This window comes from Humulus lupulus, chromosome 2, assembly GCF_963169125.1.
Source record: "Humulus lupulus chromosome 2, drHumLupu1.1, whole genome shotgun sequence".
Taxonomy (NCBI): domain Eukaryota; kingdom Viridiplantae; phylum Streptophyta; class Magnoliopsida; order Rosales; family Cannabaceae; genus Humulus; species Humulus lupulus.
Genome location: NC_084794.1, coordinates 91,873,257 through 91,889,563, shown reverse-complemented (window position 1 = coordinate 91,889,563; position 16,307 = coordinate 91,873,257). Strand labels below are relative to the sequence as shown.

The 16,307-nt window shown below is 36.4% G+C and overlaps 3 protein-coding genes and 1 long non-coding RNA gene across 4 annotated transcripts; 2 read left to right on the top strand and 2 right to left on the bottom strand.

Annotated features, from left to right (window-relative positions):
• Window positions 1–214: 214 nt before the first annotated feature.
• LOC133818221 (uncharacterized) lies at window positions 215–1,604 on the bottom strand. Its single transcript, XR_009885831.1, has 3 exons — window positions 1,496–1,604; window positions 1,098–1,173; window positions 215–284 (listed from the first exon to the last, which is right to left on the bottom strand). It is a non-coding gene; the product is annotated as an uncharacterized LOC133818221 (long non-coding RNA).
• A 706-nt stretch (window positions 1,605–2,310) lies between these two features.
• On the bottom strand, window positions 2,311–4,552 carry LOC133814516 (coatomer subunit delta-like). The gene is made up of 6 exons (XM_062247464.1): window positions 4,549–4,552; window positions 3,686–3,796; window positions 3,452–3,605; window positions 2,695–2,757; window positions 2,502–2,598; window positions 2,311–2,391 (listed from the first exon to the last, which is right to left on the bottom strand). Exons 1-6 carry the CDS (start codon window positions 4,550–4,552, stop codon window positions 2,329–2,331), a joined length of 492 nt encoding a protein of 163 aa, XP_062103448.1. The 3' UTR covers window positions 2,311–2,328.
• Window positions 4,553–4,638: 86 nt separating this feature from the next.
• Window positions 4,639–5,355, top strand: LOC133814515 (uncharacterized). Its single transcript, XM_062247463.1, has one exon. The coding sequence runs from the start codon at window positions 4,639–4,641 to the stop codon at window positions 5,353–5,355; it is 717 nt and encodes a 238-aa protein (XP_062103447.1).
• A 3,565-nt stretch (window positions 5,356–8,920) lies between these two features.
• Window positions 8,921–12,884, top strand: LOC133816176 (wall-associated receptor kinase 2-like). Its single transcript, XM_062248814.1, has 3 exons — window positions 8,921–10,048; window positions 10,157–10,276; window positions 12,199–12,884. Exons 1-3 carry the CDS (start codon window positions 9,325–9,327, stop codon window positions 12,420–12,422), a joined length of 1,068 nt encoding a protein of 355 aa, XP_062104798.1. The 5' UTR covers window positions 8,921–9,324; the 3' UTR covers window positions 12,423–12,884.
• The last annotated feature ends 3,423 nt before the right edge of the window (window positions 12,885–16,307 follow it).

The following is a 16,307-nucleotide window of genomic DNA, read 5'->3' as shown; positions in this document are numbered from 1 at the left end:
AGAAAGTGGAGATAAAAAGGCTAATGAAAGCAAAAGACAGATTCAAGCCTTATCATATTAAACCATTCACAACCCCTTAATGAAATTTTATAGTCCCTAAACATAGATTAAAACTATATAAAACGCCCCACAAATTCATAGCCATCCTAAGAAATGAAAATGAAAATGAAAAACCGTAAACTACTAAGGAAATCTATGAATTTGTACGTCTTACTGTGGCTAGTTCTTGGTGGTTCCTTCTTCTCCTCAACTTAGTCCACAAGGCTATGAAGAAACACTTTTTCCTTACAAACATAAAGAAACCAAATTAAACTTGAAGAAAAACAAGATAATATAAATATTTTTTATTAGTTTCATGAATAGAATTACAATAATTAGTCTTTTTATCTTAAAAATTATGATACTAAATACATTCCGCTCATGTAGAATTCTAGTATCACTGAATATGTAACAAGTGTACAAAGTTAGAGAAATAAATTATATAATTCTTTTTTATAATGGCTAGCTATTGGGTTTTTTCATTTTTGTTGGTTTATGTATACACACACACACACACACACACATATATATATATGCATACACATTTATGTTAATACATATTTATATGATAGTTTTATTACTTGATCTGAAATGATCGACTATTACTGAGAATGAAAAATGCTGAAGGATGAAAAATGCAGAAGGTTGACAAATATATTGAAGATACAGGTTTAAACATAAGATATAATTTATATTATGTTTTAACCAATAAGCTTTGGCCTCATAATTTACTTCATAAAACGTTAATCTAGGCCACTTATATTGAAAACACGAACCACTGCTCATAATGATCAACCCAAACCTTCAATTATATTGAAACATACTATACAGGGCATTAATCAATATTATTCATCGACAATAAAACTGACAATAATAACATATTAATTCTTATGAATGCTTTGAGCAACCTGTAGTGATCTAATCTCATCTAGTTGGAGAGCATTGATAATAAACAAATGTTGATAATTAAAGAGTATCTGAAACTAAAGAATAAAAAACTTAAAAGTAAATAATAACACTAATCAATATCCTTATAAGAATGTGAAATAAAATCTCACCTATAATGGTAGAACCTTTAAGGTTGGCCACACTTTAAAATTGCAACACCGTTTCTTTTAGTAATTTAATCCAGTCCTGAAACCACATCAATTTATCATAAAACAATGATAAATAAAATGAGAACTTTTGATATTGAAAAACACAAATAAAATTTTACAGCTTTACAAGACTTACTGATCATTTCATGACAATCTGTTTTAATACTTATCTATATATATACACATGTAAGACATGAATTATACTAAGGAAAAAATAAAGATAAAGGTAATAACCACTCAATGATGATAAGGCAACCACTATACCACATCTGCCTATTCACCATAGAAACAAAACATTATGCAAGGAACAAGAAGTGCATAAACAACTTACAAAACTGAGGTAAAGCAATTGCACTCACATGCATAGTCACATTGTGAAGCTGACAAATTAACTGTGGTGGCAAGTTGGGGTAATTGTGTATATGAGCATCGACTTCCTTGTTAGTAAAGCAGCAACCTGCAACCTGTCTAGAAGACTTGAATTAATAACAGTTACTCACAACATCAAGGAATAGGGAGAAGAAAAGTACAATACACCCAAGGAAAATAAGCACCACCTTTTTAAGAAACTAAAACGGGAGATCTTATATACAACAAAAGAAGGCATCAATAATTTTTGAAGAAACTAATTAGAAAAGATAGTTTAATTTTAATTAATTAGTTAGAAGATATAATTAGGTATACAAGTAACAAAGAGAAATAGAGAATAAATACATAATTATTTAATGATCATTAGGATATGCATTTTTCCTAACTTGTGAAGATGAAAGAAATAACAAGAATGCATATTCTTCATCTTGATTATGTATTATACAGGTAGGGCAGGGCAGGGCATACACGTATATAATTTATATATCTTACACCTCTATTGCTACATAAATGGCTAGTAACGGTAATGCATAGAGGCAAAGGTGCATGATTAGAGTGGGCAGAAGGGATCATACATCATCTTGATAATCTATACACACCCCATAAAAAAAACTGATTAAAAAAAAAGCTATAATAATAACTCAATTTACTCATATGTCTCACTGAAGCATTCCATCAAACAGTTATTATGCATAGGTTAAGCAAAGCTTAGTTTTATTTAATAAAACCAGTTTAAGCAGTCAAACAAAACAAAACTTACAGAGAAATTGACTCAAACATCAATTAACACAAATACACTCTATACATACGAGTTTAGCCTACATCACTGTGTTCTTTGACCGAACTTCGGTGGAGCTCCACCTTTCTGGGGCAAGACATTCACAGCCTGCAAAAGAGAATTTCAAAGTCAGCAAAATTACTAATAGTATCGATCTGTATTTTTGCCAAACTTTACAATATTATTCACTAATCAACTGAAGTCAAACAAGGACAGACCTTCAAGTCACTGAATGTATTAGTAGCAGAGAAGTTCACAGATATCAGGAAAAATACAGATGAGTCTGTTGGGGGAACAATAAACTCCATTGATCCACTGCAAACGATTCATCATACAAGATAACTATCACTTAAATTGAAATCAAATAAATTATTATGTTTCAAAAGGAAAACAGCAGTAACAATTTCAGACCTTCGGTTCGAGTTGTCAATTAGTAGAATGGACCACTCCAACAAAGAATTCCTTGGGTCGAACCTGCAACCAATAAAAAAAGCAAATTGATACGGAACTCAAATAAAATATAGTGCAACTCATAAACAATGCAAATGGATACTGACCTTCAACAGCATAGAGCTAGTACAGTTTAGCAAAAATGCTAGTCATGATATGATAAATATCCTAAAATTTCATTGACAATGTATGATACCTCAATATGTGCTACGGACACGTCATTGAGAAAAAAGAGGACCCTAGAACATGGTTTGCTATTTTGTGTAAATAACAGTAATACTAATGCAATTGTTTTTTTTTGTAAAGCTTAAAAAGAAAACCAAAAATCCAACATAAATATTAAGTGAATTTAATTTAATAAAATTATTAATTTCTCATTAAATCACAGTTGTCAGACTTGAGAAGTACTGAAGATCTTCGTTTAATCACACCAAGATGACAAAGATGAAATCATTTACTACAGTATGATGTCAACATCACCCATTTGATTTCACAAAGGAACCCACTTGCAAAGTTTAAAACCCAAGGTAACAAGATGCACATGGCGGTGACTCAAGGAACAAGATATATACCATTACACGAATAATAGAGGAACCAAACCCAAAACACCCACATGTAGAGTTTTTAATATTTCAGACAAGAACACCAGTTACATGTCCTGTTTTCATTTACTACTGATTGCTCGAAAGCAAAAGATAAAAGAAAATTAATTTCTCACCTCCATTCACCGTCAACTTGTCTGACATTTGGAGCCTCACGAAGAGCAGGGAGAGGTACAAAGATCACAACATTCCACAAATCAAACATTGATGAAGCTTCATATTCGATGCTAACATATGTTTCATTACCAGAAACAGAGGGCCAATAGTTAACTGCAACAAAACAATGGCATGTAAACGACCTGAACATGCAACACTTTGTAAAGAAAAATATTAAAAATATTTTACCCTACTTGTTAAAGGCACCATTGATTCATCAGTGCTTTGCATCCGCCACTTCAAAAGACCAACACCCGCAGCATCACCGATACCAGCAGGAAAAGGCCGATTAGGATCCTTCAGGCCTAGAACACACCACATTTGAACATAGAAATAGAGATCACTATTATCATGGTTGCAATAATAAAATTAACAAAGAGAACATTAATGATGAATCATTGATCAGTGATGAAAAAGCAGCAGTGTTCTTCTTCCTCAAACTGATAATAAAAATTTATCAGTTTTTGGCTATTGGATAAAATCCTCACATGTTTCAAGAACCCAATAAACAACCTAGTAACTCAACCACCCAAAATTTCCATTAAATTAAGCCAAAAATTTAAATAAATAAAGGAAAGGAATAGCCAGATGAAAGAAAAGAAAGAAAAAGTAAAAAATTGACCTTCTCAATTTGCTCCTTGAGTGAAAGCAGAGGCCCATGAACAAACCCTGAAAGTAGTACTCACACTTGATCTTCTTCTTCTAGTTCAAGCTAACAACCACGCTTGGTTTTTCACTCATTTCCTTCTAAATTTATTTGTTTCTAGTAGCTTGAGTTGAAGAGCTCCTTGATGATGGGGTGTGGCCGTGGAAGTCGAAGATCGAGCACAGACGAAGGAGAATGTCACCCTCTCAAAGGTTAGGTTTGGGTGTTTCAGAGTTGAGGAAGAAGAACTGGGTTTGGAATGAGATTGGAAATGAGGAGGTTTTTTCACTTTTGGAAAAGTGACTGAAACTATTCTAAAGTTAGATAAAAAAAAAATAATGTGTTTTACTTTGAGCGGACTTTCCCTGAAAAGATGCCGCCTTTTTATTTCATTTCACTCTTTTTCATTACCCATTTTTTTTACTTTACTTATTAGTTATTATAATAATTTTTCAATAAATTTATATTCTTGTGTTGTAGAAAGGGTTATTTGTTGTAGTGATGGAAGAATCTGAATCAATTTTTGATTATTTTGCTAGAGTATTGGCAATTATCAATCAATTAAGAAGAAATGGTGAAAACATTAGTGAAGTGAAGGTTATAGAGAAAATTCTTCGCACTGTAACTCCAACCTTCGAATACATTGCTACAAACATTGATGAAAATAAAGATTTAGAAATTATGACTGTTGAGCAACTCATGAGTTCTTTACAAACCTATGAGGAGAAACAAAAGAGGAAAAAGAAGCAAAAGGAGATGGTGGAGCAATTAATACAACTCAACTTGAAGGAAGAAAATTTCAGCAATAATAGAGATCAAAGAATAAGAGGACATGACCAAGGAAGCGGACGTGGACGTGGTCGTGGACAAGGAAGAGAAGAAAGGGGTGGCTTCAACAACTTCAATTATGGAGAAAGAAGTCAAAATTCACAAGCAACAAGAGGACGCGGAAGAGGTAACTCATGGTCAAGGAATGATAAATCCCACATCAAATGCTACAATTGCAATAAGTTCGGCCACTATGCCTCCGAGTTTAGATCAAGGAAGGTTGAAGAAAAGGTCAATTTCGTCGAAGACAAAGGTGGAGAAGAAGGAACATTGCTACTAGCTTGCAAAGACAAAGATGAAGGCCAAGAAAATAGATGGTATCTTGACACCGGTGCTAGCAATCACATGTGTGGACAAAGAGAATGTTCGTGGAGCTCAATGAAGTGGTAAAATTCTTAGACGCTTGAAAAATTCTTAGACAAGGTAAAATTCTTAGACGCTTGAAAAATGGAGGCCATCAATTCATCTCAAACGTTTACTTTGTGCCCAACATGAAGAACAATATTTTGAGTTTGGGACAATTGCTAGAGAAAGGTTATGATATTCACTTAAAAGAAAATAACCTTTTCTTAAGAGATGATAAAATTAAATTGATTTCCAAGGTGCCCATGTCAAAGAATAGAATTTTCCTCTTGAATATTCAATATGATGTTCCAAAATGCCTAAAGGCCTGCTATAATGACTCATCATGGCTTTGGCATCTACACTTTGCACACCTTAATTTTGGCGAGCTCAAACTTTTGGAGAAGAAGGAGATGGTGAGAGGCCTTGCATGCATCAACCAACCAGATCAAATTTGTGAAGGATGTTTTCTTGGAATGCAATCTCGGACGAGCTTCCCGAAGGGATCATCTTCAAGAGCCACCAAGCCGCTCGCGCTCGAACATACTAATGTCTGTGGACCAATAAAACCAAACTCTTTTGGTAAGAGCAAATACTTTCTCCTTTTCATGGATGACTTTTCAAGAAAAACATGGGCTTATTGCATAAAGGAGAAGTCAGAAGTGTTTGAGAATTTTAAGAAGTTCAAAGCTCTTGTTGAGAAAGAAAGTGGTATTCCTATTAAGGCCATGATATCTGTCCGAGGAGGAGAATTCACATCAAACGAGTTCCAAAAGTATTGTGAAGAGAATGGAATTCGTCGCCCCTTAACGGTGCCGAGATCCCCCCAACAAAACGGAGTGGCAGAGAGGAAGAATCGAAGCATACTCAACATGGCTCGTAGCATGCTCAAAAGCAAAAGAATGCCCAAGGAGTCTTGGGCTGAAGCAGTGGCTTGTGCAGTCTACTTGGCAAATCGCTCTCCAATAAGAAGTGTGTATGAGAAGACACCTCAAGAAGCATGGAGTGGAAGAAAGCCCGTAATTTCTCACCTCAAAGTCTTTGGAAGTATTTCTTATGCTCATGTGCCTGATGAGATGAGAACCAAGCTTGATGACAAAAGTGAGAAGTATGTATTCATCGGCTATGACTCAAGATCCAAAGGCTAAAAGTTGTACAACCCAATTACCGGCAAGATTCTCATTAGTCGTGATGTAGAGTTCGATGAAGAAGATTATTGGGATTGGAACACACAAGAAGACAAGTATGATTTTCTTCCTTACTTTGAGGAGGAAGAAGAAGTGGAACAACCAAGGATGGAAGAAGAACCTCAAGAGCCTACTACTCCACTGATCTCACCAACCGGAAACTTACATGAAGATTCATCAGGAGAAAATTTGAATGAGAAGACGCCACACTTCAGAAGCCTACAAGAGCTTAATGAGGTAACTGAAAACCAAAATGACATCTATCTTATGTGTCTATTTGGTGGCTATGAACCTCTAAGCTACCAAGAAACGACATAAAGCAAGAAGTGGAGAGACATCATGGATGAAGAAATCAATTCAATCATGAAGAACAACACATGGGAGCTAGCTACGCTTCCACAAGGACACAAGACGATTGGAGTAAAATTGGTCTACAAGTCAAAAATGAACGCCAATGGAGACGTGGAAAGATACAAAGCAAGATTGGTTGCAAAAGGCTATAGTCAAAGAGAAGGAATTGACTATGATGAGGTATTTGCTCCTGTTGCTCATCTTGAAATTGTTAGATTAATTATTTCCTTGGCAGCCCAAAATAGATGGAAGATATACCAAATGGATGTAAAGTCTGCTTTCTTGAATTGTTTCCTCGAAGAAGAAGTCTACATTGAGCAACCATTGGGCTATGAAGTAAAAGGACATGAAGATAAAGTATTGAAGTTAAAGAAATCTTTGTATGGACTAAAGCAAGCACCGAGAGCCTGAAATACACAAATTGACAAGTACTTTCAAGACAAGAATTTTTCAAAGTGTCCATATGAGCATGCACTTTATATCAAAGTTACAAATGAAGATATTTTGATTGTATGCTTGTATGTAGATGACTTGATCTTTATAGGTAGCAACCCAATTATGTTTGAGGAGTTCAGGAAAGACATGGCGAAAGAGTTTAAGATGATAGGCAATGGGCTAATGTCTTATTACCTCGTCATTGAATTGAAGCAAGAAGACAAAGATATTTTCATCACTCAAGAAGGCTATGCTAGAGAAGTGCTTAAGAAGTTCAAGATGGATGACTCTAATCCAGTTGGCACACCGATGGAATGTGGAATCAAGTTGTCAAAGCATGACGAAGGAGAAAAGGTGGATCCAACTCTCTACAAAAGCCCTTGTTGGAAGTTTGCGCTACCTAACTTGTACGAGGCCATATATTCTCTATGTTGTTGGAATCATTAGTCGCTATATGGAAGCTCCAACAACAACTCATTTTAAGACTGCAAAGAGAATACTTCGGTACATCATGAGGTACAACCAACTATGACTTGTTTTATTCATCTTTTAACAATTATGAGATAGTTGGGTATAGTGATAGTTATTAGAGTGGAGACTTGGATGATAGAAAGAGCACCACCGAGTTTTTGTTTTCATGGGAAACACTGCTTTTACTTGGATGTTAAAGAAGCAACCAGTCAGCACGCTATCAACTTGTGAAGCTGAATATGTTGCTGCAACTTCATGTGTTTGCCATGCTATTTGGCTAAGAAACTTGCTGAAAGATTTGAATGTGCCACAAAAGGAGCCTATCGAGATTCGTGTTGACAGCAAATCAGCACTTGCACTAGCAAAGAATCCTGTCTTTCACAAAAGAAACAAGCACATCAACACACGTTATCATTACATACGAGAATACATTGGAAGAAAAGAAGTGAGGTTGGAGTATGTGAAGTCTCAAGATCAAGCAGCAAACATCTTCACCAAGCCACTCAAGGGAGAAATGTTCGCCAAGTTACGAAGCATTCTTTGAGTCACAAATCAAGTTTAAGGAAGGGTGTAGAAATATTAAACTTGATTTATTTTTGTTAGTTTCTAGAATTTGTATGAATTTAGAGTTTCTAGAGTTTCCATGTATTTACTAAAGTTTCTAGTGTCTTTAAGTATTTACTAGAGTTTCTAGAATGTTCATGTATTTATTAGAGGTTGTTGAGTTTTCGACATTCTAGAACTCTTACTTCTTAGTTAGTAGATGAGAATTATCTAGAATAATTTAATAACTAATAATTTAATTGTGTTTCTAAAAAAATTCATAGTCTTATAAATAAAGATATAGTCCTATCATTTTGTATCAAGCCAAAAATACAAGTTGAGTTCTATAAAAAAAAGTCTCTTCCATCATAATATTATCTCTCATATTAACATTAGTGTTCAACAAAGTCTTCAATTTCTCTCCTAAATTCATCTTAATTTTCAACATTTGGAATAAAAATAATCTCTTACCAAAGAAAATCAGATAAATATTATCAAAAACGATAACTGCCCTCTTGCAATGCTGTGTATGACATCGGATGACGTGTACGGGGAGATTAGGGGCCACTGTAGTGTGTACATAGCCGCCTGAATAGTACTATACTATTATGAATGACGAATAAAATAATGCACGAGTGCTTTCGGTATTAGTTTATTATGTAAAATAATGATGTGAATCACAATTATTATTATTTACTAAATAACCACGTTTACCAATTAATCAGTAGCTTTAATACAGAACAGAAGTACTCTATCACGCAATATATATTGCCATGTTTTAACTTTTAATAAGTCACACACTAGGCTCCTTTCTCAACTTTCGAAAACCATTACACGCGGTGATATCGGAAGTGATGAAGCTATTACTTGCTACCCTTATAACTTGCCTGGCCATCAATATCTCCCATACGCAAGCAAATCACAACACTCAAAAAGCAACGATCAACCCCTCTCCCAACTGTCCGATGTACTGCGGCAATGTGAACATCCCATTCCCCTTCGGAATTGGCCCCGATTGTTGCTTAAACAAATGGTTCGAAATCCTGTGCAAAAACGTCTCTGGTTCTCAAAACCTTTTGTCAAACAAATAACAGAGTTGAAGGTTCTAATGATTTCCATCAACCACACGACGCTACTGACAGAAAACCCCATCAATTTCTTCAACTGCTCAGACAATAAGAAAAGCCCAAATCAAACTAATCGCCGCCCGGCAAATCTGACGCTGAGCCCGTTTTCCTACTCGGAGAGCCGGAACAGACTGACGGTGGTGGGTTGTGATGTCTTCGGCTACATAGATTCCAGCCCTGACGACGTGAGATTCCAGGCAGTTGGATGTTCAGCTGACTGTATTCCTATGAATAAAATTTCCTTAATAGATGGTCATAACAATAATTCCTATGGCAGCTGTTATGGAAGGAACTGTTGCCAGACAATTCTTCCCTCTTACCTGGAAAGCTACGAAATAAATATCGGTCCGACCAACCATTGTAGTTACGCGTTCGTGGTAGACAATGATTGGTTATCTAATGCGAGTTCCACTGTCGTCCGAGAGTTGTTGGATTATGTTCCAGTGACTCTAGACTGGGACTTCTTAGAATACATTAATGATTATACCAATATGACGTCACCTTTGAAACCAAAGTACTCCCACTGCTATTTGGAAGGAGCCAAGTCTTCTATTGAAAAAATGAGGCTTCAATGTATGTGCAAGGAGGGATATCGTGGAAATCCTTATCTTTTAACCGGTTGCCAAGGTATGTATTCTGTAATATTAAAGCTTCAAAACGCAACATTAATTATATATAAATAATCCATATTATCTATACATTGTTTAAAATATATATTTAATTTTATGTACCCAGATATAGATGAATGCGTTGAGAATTCAAGGCTATGTCCGGATGATCAAATTTGTGAAAACACTATTGGAAGTCATCGTTGTAAATACAAGACGGTACACAAAATTCGTCCCATTCTTGTAGGTATGTTCTCGCGCCATATGTTTATAAGATCAGTGTTTCAGATTTTATATATACATACAAGTTAATTTCTATAGTTTCAATTTAAATACAACTACTAGTATAGTCTCTATCTATTCATAGACATAATCTAATCGTGATATACGTACCTTCAAATTCTGTTTTCCCCCAAGCAAAATAACATAAAGGAAATATATATTATAGTAAGAAATTGTACCTTTCATCAATTTCAGTACTTCTGAATGAAAAAAAAATTATAAATATTTTTTAAATAGATTCAATTCTAAAAAGAATTTGAAATAAATTATTAAATTTTTATCAAATTTTTTTATACCAAAAACAAGGTATTAAAATAGAATTAATTGAACAATAAAATTATTAAATTGGTTTCAAGGCAAACAAGAGCACTATAAATTAAGAATTATAAATTAAGAGTTGCTATTTGACATTTTAAGCTGTTCAACACTACATGAGGTGACACTTATAATTGGTTAGCGATATCTCATAATATTTATTAAATTCAAATGTGTGGGACCCGATATTGAATTGCACCAATAACAGTATGCTACCTCTTTGTGGTATTGAGCACTAGTAGTGCCCCTTATTAATTCTTATAAATTAAATGACATATCCTCTAAAATCAAAATTGCTAGTCTCTCTCAATAAATTATTTAATATTTAATATATATATACTAGATAAATATTTTAAAAAATGTATTAAGTTTTTTTATGTTTTTCTAGTTGTCATATAAATTTTAATTAAATAAATAAACAATATCATATATTATAAAAAAATATTTAATTATAATATATGACATGAACATATTAAAAAAATATCCAAAATATTATGCATAGTTTTAAGAAAAAGTTGTTTCATATCCGTCTAAATTGGATGTTTAAACTCTAAAATATGCATAATATATACTCATATACTTCTTTAAAAATACTTATTATATATTTAAAAATTATATTTTATCTATTAACATTTGTTAATCACTTAATTCAACTAGAATCAAAATTTTACAAAATAATCAATTTTTTTTTATAAAATATCTAATTTTTTGTTGGATAAGAATATTAAGTTTTTTTTTTCTTTTTAAAATATTAGTAGCAATCAACTCTAATTTTTTTTAAAATATATATATTTAAAAATTTAGAAAATATCAAATTTAAATATTTCTAAGTACTTATATATATTGAATTTAAAATTTAAATTTAACTTGTAGAAACTAACAAAAATAATGAAATTAGGATTATGTATTGAATATTATTATAATATTTGAATTTATTTTAATATAATTATTAAATATCTCATTTTGTATTAAATATTATGATAATAATGATATTTTATAATGTTTAAATTAATATAATTATTAAAAATTTAGTCTACTGTATTTTTTTTTAATTGATTTTAAAGATAATTTTGTAATATTTTGTTAAAGTTTATAAAAAAAAAAATTGTTAAAGCAAGAATATGTTACATACACATTTTTTTTATATCTATTCTATATAAAAGTGTATAGATAACATAAATTTTTGAGTTTAACCGTTTAACAGAGTATTCTAAATATTTAACAGAATATATTTTTAAAATCAATTAAAAATAAATATGTATTAATTATATTAATATAAGACTAGATGTTTAATAATTATATTAATATAAATTTAAATGTTATAAAATAATATCGTTATTATAATAATATATAATACAAGATTATATATTTAATAATTATATTAATATAACTTCAAATGTTATAAAATATCATTATTATAATAATATATAATATGAAATCTTAATTTGTATTAAAATTTTTATTATTTATATTTAAAAAATAAATATAGTATTTTTTTATTATTTAATCTAACTTTAATAAAATATATATTCATATTAATCAATAATGTTTATGTAATTCTCTTATATATAGTTGTTATACCCAGATTTCGAGCCATGATAAATGTGACCTCGAAAGCTGGATTCGCAGCGAATGAACTCGTAAAGTCTGAAGTGTGTTTCAAGATTAGACATCGAGCCTGCAAAGCTGGGACGACTTCGAATATGGTAGCCTCGAAATCCACACAATCTCGAAGGGGAGCTCCCGAGATGCATCTACCCTCAGGGATGACCTCGGATCAGGGGTTCCGAGCCTGACGCGCGTACAATCTCGAAAGCCATGTGACCTCGGGAGATGTCATTAGCTCAAACGTTGATGAGAGACCTGGGAGAATAAGGCCTTGGAGATATATGATAATAATCTTGAACATCTACAAGTGTTTTCCATAAGAGACGTGGTCTACATTTGTTACTGTAAATCCCCTAAAATCATGGGATATTATTTGATTAGTTATACGCCCCTTGGTCTTCAGGGGACGTTTCCTTTTATATCGGATTACAGGCATTTAAAGCCATTTGATTTATTTGCACAAAAAGAGTAACTACCCAAAATATGTGGGATAGTATTCGGCAATCTTCTCTATAAATAGAGAGATCATGCACCATTGTAAAGGAGAGAATTTATGAATCTTGAGAGAAAACTCTGAAGAATTCATCCTTGAAGAATTTTCAGAGATCATCTTGAGCTTAATAAAAAAGACTCGTGGACTAGGCAGATTTAACTGCTGAACTACGTAAAAAATCGTGTTTTGTATTATCATATTTTTATTGGCCATTACTAGTTATTGTTTACGTGCTCTTCTTTCACTGTTGACGAAAAACGGCGTCAACAGTTTGGTGCTTTCATTGAGAGCCTTAAGCATTCATTCCTGAAAAAGTCATGGCCACTAATAATCAGAACACACTTGAAGAGAATTATCCAAGACGTCCCGGGAAACAGCCAATGGAAAACCCGGATGTTGAAGAAAGAAGTGGATCTTCCGATTCCCGGGGACCACCTGCTCCACCAAGGGATGAGGATATGTATTACAATCCTGAGCGGTATGTTCCCATTGTGGAACTTGAAAACCGGCAATTGAAGCAGCAGTTGGCAGAGGCCAACAAACGGAATGAGGAGTTGGCAACGATAGCCGCAAAGGCGCAGGTGGCTCATCCCCCGCCTCCGCGCGAAAACCAAGTCCCTCCTCCAAGGGACGTACACGTTCCTCCCCGTAGACCTCATGGGCGTCCACGAAAAGATGCTGCCACAAGGAGGCCGGCTCAACCTCCGGCACCAGCAGAGCCATCCGCTCCACCTAGGCCTCAGAGGAGTACTCGGGCTCGGGCCCCGGCTAACCCGCCTGTGGAAGTACCTGCAGGAACTGAGAACAACCGAACCCCTACAGAGGCTCGGACTCAGATACCTGGGAGCGCACCAAATGCGACCGACCCATCTCGGGAAAATTCTGGACCGTCAAGGCTGCGACATGGATGGCAGCCACCGTCGCCTATACGGTTCCCTCCATCACCTATAAGATATCCTTCGCCCCCCCGCAGGAATGCTCAACCAGTTCGAGATCAGGGCGAAAGGCGTGCGGGAGGAAGACAAGGAAACGGGGAGGCTTTCCAGGAGCGGAGAGGCGCTCCATCTGAAAAAAGTCAAACATCTCGGTCTCGCACGGGGGAGACAAGGCGACATGGAAAGAATCCATCACGAAATAACCAGGCGACGAGTTTTACCAGTGATGAATCTGGAGATACCAGGTCGGTCAGCAAGCATGACCGAGGTCGTAAGAATACTGGAAACCGCAGAAATCGTCCCGACCTACGAGAACGCCTAAATCAAAGTCGGGGTAATGGTGACCCAATAAATTCGGACCTGAGGGATCGCTTGAATAGGCGTAGAGATCCCTTGCGGAGACGCGAGCCTGGGATTATGATAGATGAAAACCGATTCCAGACAGTGCCTCTTGCGGACCCAGTCTAAGAAAGAATTGACCAGCTTGAAAAGGCTTTTAGGCTTTTGAAAAACGAGCAAGAGAATGATCGATATGAAGACTCTGACGAGGAGCTCGAACCGTTTTGCTCCCCATATTTCCAATACTCCATTTCCTCAAGGGTTTCGGATCCCTCACGTCCCAACATTCGAAGGAAATACCGACCCGTATAGTCATCTGAGCACGTTCAACACCATAATGAGAGCCGGTAACGTGGGTTACGAGCTAAGATGCATGTTGTTTCCAGCATCATTGACAGGACCTGCCAAAAGCTGGTTCGAAAAATATAAGAGACACTCAATAACTTCTTGGGAGCAGTTGTCTAAAGACATTAAGAAGCAGTTCAGAGCAATGATGGGGGTCAGACCAGAGGCATCAACCTTAACTAATGTTCGACAACAGCCGGGCGAAACACTAAAAAGTTACTTAACAAGGTTTAATCTGGAAGTCGCCCGAGCTCGGAACGTGGATGACAGTGGGCACCTAATGGCTGTCCAGGCCGGAGTAATGCCAGGAAGCGCCCTCTGGGACGATATGCAAAGAATACCGGTGAGGTCCATAACCGAGTTTAACAGACGAGCGCAGAGGTTTGTCAATGTAGAGGAAGCGAGGTCGACACTTAATGTGACTTCCCAGCCCGAAACTACAACGATAAACATCAACTCTGCCTCAACCTCGGCGGACCCAATAGCATCAAAGCCTGCTGTGGGAAACCCTTCCAAGAGAAAAAAGAACGAAGGAAGTAATCCCAAGGCCGAAGGAGCAAAGAAAAAGAAAGGGGAGAGATATTTCTCCGTGTATAGGGTATACACCGAGCTCAATGAGTCTCGGGAGAACATATACCTGGCTAATGAAAACCAGGTCCCCTTTAGGCGTCCGGACCCGATGAGGAATCAAAAATCCAAGAGGGACTCCAGTAAGTATTGCCGATTTCACAGAGACACCGGGCATACAACCGATGAATGTCGACAACTGAAGGACGAGATCGAAGGATTGATCTCGAGAGGTTACTTCCGGAAATATGTCAAAAACCAGAGTACTAGTCAGGCGGCCGCGAGCCAGAGAGTAGCTGCGCCTCCGATGGAACAAAACAATAATTCCCGAGCTCGGGAAGAAGATATGCCCCCGCCGATAGATGGAGAGGATGTAATAACCATCTCGGGAGGACCTCATCCCGCAGGAGTGGGCAGGAATTCCCAAAAGAGATACGTTAACGAGCTAAAGACTGGGGATGAGTCTCCTTATGAACCCGAACCTAGGGCTCCAAAAAGCCAGAGGATTGAAACACAACCAATAACCTTCACTGAGGATGACGCGTCCCATGTCCAGTTTCCTCACCATGATCCTCTGGTCATCACTCTCCAGCTGGCCAATAAAAGGGTCCCGACCTGAAAGCGTGTGCAACTACTTTATACGGCTTTTCAGGAGAAGGGACCGCCTGCATGGGATCCATCGAGCTCCCCGTGACCTTGGGAGACTACCCAGTCTCGGCAGCCAAGATGATGGAGTTCGTGGTAGTAGACTTACCATCAGCCTACAATGTGCTACTCAGGAGACCCGCCCTGGTCGGGCTGGGGGCAGTTTCATCAGTAAGGCATCTGGCCCTTAAGTTCCCAACCCCTAGCGGAGTCGGAACATTGAAGGGAGATCAATTAGCAGGGAGGGAATGCTACAACATCTCCTTGAGAGGAAAGAAACAGACGAGCGCACAAGCACTCGCCATCATTCAAAACAAAGACGGAACGGTCTTAGAGATTGACGAAGAGATTGATCCAAGGATTGAGGAGAAAGTTGACCTCGAACCCTTAGAGGAGCTCGAAGAAATTTAGCTCGAGGAAACCGATCCCTCGAAAAAGGTGAAGGTCGGAAAACACCTCCAAGATGAGACAAAATAGCAATTAATTAGCTTTCTGAAGAAAAACCAGGATGTCTTCGCATGGTCGCACTCGGACATGGTGGGAATAAGTCCGAGTATAGCAAGCCACGCACTGAATATAGACAAAAGCTTCCCCCCGAAGCAACAAAAGCGAAGACAGCTGGACGAAGATAGAAAGAAAGCACTAAAGGAGGAGGTTGACAGGTTAAAGGCAAACCGATTCATTAGGGATGCCTTTTACCCTGACTGGGTAGCCAATCCGGTATTGGTCCCAAAACCCAATGGGACGTG